At 49.7% G+C, this 5,000-nt stretch overlaps 1 protein-coding gene across 1 annotated transcript in view; it reads right to left on the bottom strand.

Moving 5' to 3' along the window:
- Positions 1–2,215: 2,215 nt before the first annotated feature.
- The window catches only part of wdr3 (WD repeat domain 3), a 9,032-nt gene continuing 6,247 nt past the window's right edge, over positions 2,216–5,000 (bottom strand). Inside the window, exons 20-27 of the mRNA XM_076138567.1 lie at positions 4,808–4,858; positions 4,655–4,720; positions 4,471–4,563; positions 4,334–4,384; positions 4,216–4,259; positions 3,741–3,869; positions 3,548–3,641; positions 2,216–3,408 (exon numbers count right to left, since the gene is read on the bottom strand). Of these exons, the coding sequence (XP_075994682.1) occupies positions 3,253–3,408; positions 3,548–3,641; positions 3,741–3,869; positions 4,216–4,259; positions 4,334–4,384; positions 4,471–4,563; positions 4,655–4,720; positions 4,808–4,858 (684 nt within the window). The 3' untranslated portion in view covers positions 2,216–3,252. The remainder of the gene's footprint in view (positions 3,409–3,547; positions 3,642–3,740; positions 3,870–4,215; positions 4,260–4,333; positions 4,385–4,470; positions 4,564–4,654; positions 4,721–4,807; positions 4,859–5,000) is intronic.

Raw genomic sequence — 5,000 nt, 5'->3', positions numbered from 1 at the left:
CTCAGACTTGTGTGTGTGTGTGTGTGTGTGTGTGTGTGTGTATGCCTCTATCCTATAGTAACTCTGACCTTTGACCCTGAACCCTCTGCATGTTGTCATGGATCTCTATCCTGTAGTAACTTCCTGTAGCGCAGGTAAACATGCAGGGCGTTGTGCGGACAAACAGTAGAAGAAGAACACACGTAGATGAAGTCTGAGGAAGTGAGCGATGTCCTCTCTTGGTTTATTTTCTGTGTGAGCGTTTCTGTGAGAAGGAGCTGAGTGATGGCGATGACCTCAGCACCGCCGCCTTCATAACAGCGTGCAGTAAGTCCTCAGTCAGGCCGTCCATCAGCCCGCGCCGCCCGGCGTTAAATCCCTGTCCAGCAGTCATGAGCGAGGTCGACCCTGAGCTGAGCTACGAGGTGGCGAACGCTTCTGATGAGACGCAGTCAGAACCTGGTTGTTACAGCGGCAGCGGTGAGGGGGGGGGGGGGGGGTGGGGGGGGGGCTGCTGAGTGATGAGGTGACGCCGCACGCCGGCCGGGCCAACAGCGCCCAAACATGAATGTTTCCTTTCTGTGCTCCAGGCCTCCGTGTTTATTTGTGCGCTCGCTGCTCTCGGCCAGCCGAACGTTTCAAAGGGAAACGGCGGAATGCAGTTAGAGCGACAAGCAGCGAGCGACGGCTGACAGGTTCACATCCCAAACATCTGTCAGGAGGAAACAAGACGGCTTTGAGTCGCTCCAACCTGACCAGCTCTTAAAGGGGCCGCTCAGTGCAGCGCCACTGTGCACACTGACTGGAAACGTCCCTCTAGATAAGCCCTCTGCCAGCTGCTTTAGAGCCGAGCGTGCAGCAGTTGTTTGTTTCATAGGTGCTCTGGGGGCACAGGCTGGGAATCCTGACCCTGAGCAGTGAAGCTGGTTTGGTGATAGTCTCAGGTCAGTTGGTCAGTAGGGGGCGCTGTGTCCTGCTGCCATGACTTCACTGCACAGACTGATTCAACTGCGTAAAGCATTAACACAAGATATAAAAATGAACTCTGGTCTGGTTCCACTATTATTGATTATTGATTTACATTAATAATAAAGATAAAGAGATTACTGAAGTCGGGTCGACCAGTCAGTTTTGGTTGTCATGGCAACTAGTCATTAAAACATGATGTAAGTTTTAAAGCTGCTCAGTGTTTCAGGTTGGATCTATAGATGAAGATCAGATGGTGAAAGTCTTAAAGTTGTGCTGTAACAGGAAGCGGCTGGCGTGTGTGTGAGCTATGGGCCGTACACACACGCTTATAGCTCCTATCACATTCAGCAGCTATAGACCACCACCAAATCAAGTCAGCAGCTCCCAGTTGATTACATGCTGCAGTATATAATGTCACCGGGCCGCACGATGACAGACTACGGCACATAAAGTAACACGACCTCCTGTCCGTCAAGAGCTAATGCAAATAGCGTCTGTATGTAAAGAGACACGTCCCACTAAAGAGAACAGAACGTCTCACTCTGCACACACACACACACAGGCACACACACGCAGAAACACACACGCACAGGCACACACACACACAGGCACACACACACACACAAACACACACACAGGCACACACACACAGCTGCTTTATGGGGATTTGTCTTTCATTTAAAAGAAAAAATAAATCCTTTTAAAAAGTGAAGAAATAAATAATAAATAAATATTTGGTTGAAGAAATATAAATAAAAAAGCCTGAAAAATCTTTCACCAAAAAGATAAAAAATCTAAAAGGTTCCTTTACCAATGCAGGTCAGTGTTTATTTAAATGTTTATTATTCTGAGTTCAATAAATAAAAGTTCAGATCAAAATAAACAAACTAAATATTATAATCATCAATATGATTTGAAAGAACTGAAGTTACAGTTTAACTGAACACACAACAAAAACTAATAACTGGAAACTACTCTTCTTTTGAAAAATGCAGGTTTTCATTTCTTTGTAACGATTTCTTCTCATAGATTCTAGAAAAAAAAAAAACATAATTCTGTGGTTGAGCTTCACTCTGAGTCTGAGTGAAGAACACACACTCTGCTCTTTTATCTGTGTGTGCTTTTAAACCTGCATCAGGACGTGTGTATGTGTGTGTGTGTGTCAGCAGGCAGAGGAGCGCAGGGATGTGAACCCAGAGGTGAGGCAGGAGCGCCACCTAGTGACGCTCCTGCCTCATAAACAGCTGCAGCTCTGCTCTGCTCTTCTTCTCTCTGCTGTAGATGTATAAATATATAAACATGTTATCTTCTATGTTTATATTCCTTCCTGTTAGAGAGTAAACAGCTGCTCTCCTGGACTCTGAGCTCTTCACAGCTCTGCTCTGTATGAAGGCTCACAAAGCAGGAACTAAACTAATAACTTCACTGTTTCACTCTTATAGGTGATTAAAGTCTGGACCAGAGCGAGGTGAGAGTGTGAGGTGTGTGTGTGTGTGTGTGTGTGTGTGTGTGTGTGTGTGTGTGTGTGTGTGTGTGTGTGTGTGTGTGTGTGTGTGTGTGTGTGTGTGTGTGTGTGAGAGAGTGTGTGAGAGTGTGAAAGTGTGAATGCACACACACACACACACACACACACAGAGCAGAGACTCTGGGCGTCTTTACAAGCTTGTAAACACAAAGTTAATGAGCGTCTTGTCTGCTGTGAGATGAAGCCTGGAGTGTGTGTGTGTGTGTGTGTGTGTGTGTGTGTGTGTGTGTGTGTGTGTGTGTGTGTGTGTGTGTGTGTGTGTGTGTGTGTGTGTGTGTGTGTGTGTGTGTGTGTGAGGCATCACTGAGACAGGAGGTGAAACAGAACATAACTCCATATAAGGGATTCTCCTCCTGCAGCCTGAATGGAAACCTGTCACAGCGTTTACAGACAGGAGTCTAAAGAGCTTTACACTCTTTACTAAAAAGTGTGTGTGTGTGTGTGTGTGTGTGTGTGTGTGTGTGTGTGTGTGTGTGTGTGTGTGTCTCTCTCTTCAGGCTGGGGTCAGACATGGAAGATCCTGGAGCCCTGAGTCCCCCTGGTGGAGGCTCAGGGGAGTGTTTGTCTCTGACAGACCTCCACAGATTGCTTTGGACCGGATCCAGACAGAATCCAGACCGGATCCAGACCGGAACGCAAAACAAAGCTCAGGACCGCGGCGTGATGAGCCTCAGTGTTTTAATGCTGCAGCAAACATCAGAGACACACAACAACCAAGACTGTACAAACAGGAAGTGGACGTCTTCAGGCAACAACAGTCCAATAAATCCGTCCTCGTCTCAGGCGATGGTGAGGACGGCTCGCTCCCTCCTCCTCCTCTTCTTCTTCTTCTCCTGCAGGCGACCTGTGGCATCGGCGAAGAACATCACGTCCTCTTTACTCTCGATCTCCCGCTGGAGGAACTGGAGGGCGGCGCTGTTAAAGCCCATCACGTCCTGAGGAGGAGAGGAGGAGAGGAGGAGAGGAGGAGGGGAGGAGAGGAGGAGGAGAGGAGAGAAGGAGAGGCGGTGAGGAAGGTCAGCAGACATGAGGAGGAGCAGCGTCTCAGTCTCTCTCTCTCTCCTGGTCTCTTACTCTGATCTCACAGACTTTAGACAGAGTGTTTGTCCTCAGCTGGTTGATGACCGACAACAACATCTGATTACTGGAGATCTGACCAAAGTGGATCCTAGAAGAAGAAGAAGAGAAACCTGTCAGCTGAAGAAGAGAACGAACACACACACACACACACACACACACACACACACACACACACACACACACACACCTGAGCAGGAAGAAGAGGCAGCGGCACACCAGCTCCACCTCCAGGCTCTGATGGATGAAGCTGTTGAAGAGCGTCAGGAGCTCAGGGACGTAAGGGAACGGCAAGACCAGCAGAGAGACCTCCAGCTCACTATGGGACACACAGACCAGGAGCACACATGGACCAGGAGCACACACAGACCAGGAGCACACACAGACCAGGAGCACACATGGACCAGGAGCACACATGGACCAGGAGCACACATGGACCAGGAGGACACGTGGACCAGGAGCACACATGGACCAGGAGGACACATGGACCAGGAGGACACATGGACCAGGAGCACACATGGACCAGGAGCACACATGGACCAGGAGCACACATGGACCAGGAATGAAGGAACCAGGGCCAAACCACCACAGCAACAACATCGCTCGCTCGCTCTCTCTCTCTCTCTCTCTCTTTTCTGTCTCTCTCTCTCTCTCTCTGGACTCACCTGGACTTGACCTTCTTGATGACATTGAGAACATGTCTGGACGCCTGTAAGGGGAGAAGAAGAAGCCTGAGTGATGAAGAGGAGCTGAGTGGACCTCATCACACATGCTCCTACTTACTGAGACGTTTCCACAGGCCAGCAGGATGGGGTTGGGTTTAGGTGGAGGAACCTGCAACACAAGGAGAACATAAAGCTCCTGAACATCCAGACGGGCTGAGGCTGACAGGCTGAGGCTGAGCAGAGCTGCATCCATACCTCCTTCCCTGCGTTCTCACAGGCGTATTTATGCTCCTCCTTCTTCCTGGCCTCCTCTCTGTACAGCTCCAGAGCCTCCATGATCCGCTCAGCCTGCACACACACACACACACACACACACACAGGTCTGTCAGCACCTACACCAGGTGACCCTCTGAGCTGAGAGCTTGGGTCTTGGACTCACAGCCTTGACGGTCTCCACGGTCTTCTTCCCAGCTGGAGCTGCTTCTCCTGGAGTCTCTCCAGGGACCTGTGAAGGTCAAAGGTCAGACATGAGGACAGAGCGGAGGTGTGGACGGACTGAAGGACGGACTGAAGGACAGAATAAAGGACTCACCACAGGCTCGTCTCCTTTGGCCAGGCTCTCCTCAAACTCTGCTTCTCTCTCCTGCAGGGGACAGAAGAAGAAGAAGAAGAAGAAGAAGAAGAAGAAGAAGACGACGTCAATGTTTCAGAAACTCTGCTTGGATGAGTGTGTGTGTGTGAGACAATGTGCCTGTGTGTGCGTGTGTGTGTGTCTCTGTGTGTGT

Source organism: Genypterus blacodes, unplaced genomic scaffold (genome assembly GCF_046128005.1).
Source record: "Genypterus blacodes isolate CSIRO-AG114 ecotype Tasmania unplaced genomic scaffold, CSIRO-AGI_Gbla_v1 ptg000382l_1, whole genome shotgun sequence".
Taxonomy (NCBI): domain Eukaryota; kingdom Metazoa; phylum Chordata; class Actinopteri; order Ophidiiformes; family Ophidiidae; genus Genypterus; species Genypterus blacodes.
This window is presented reverse-complemented; position numbering and strand designations above follow the sequence as displayed.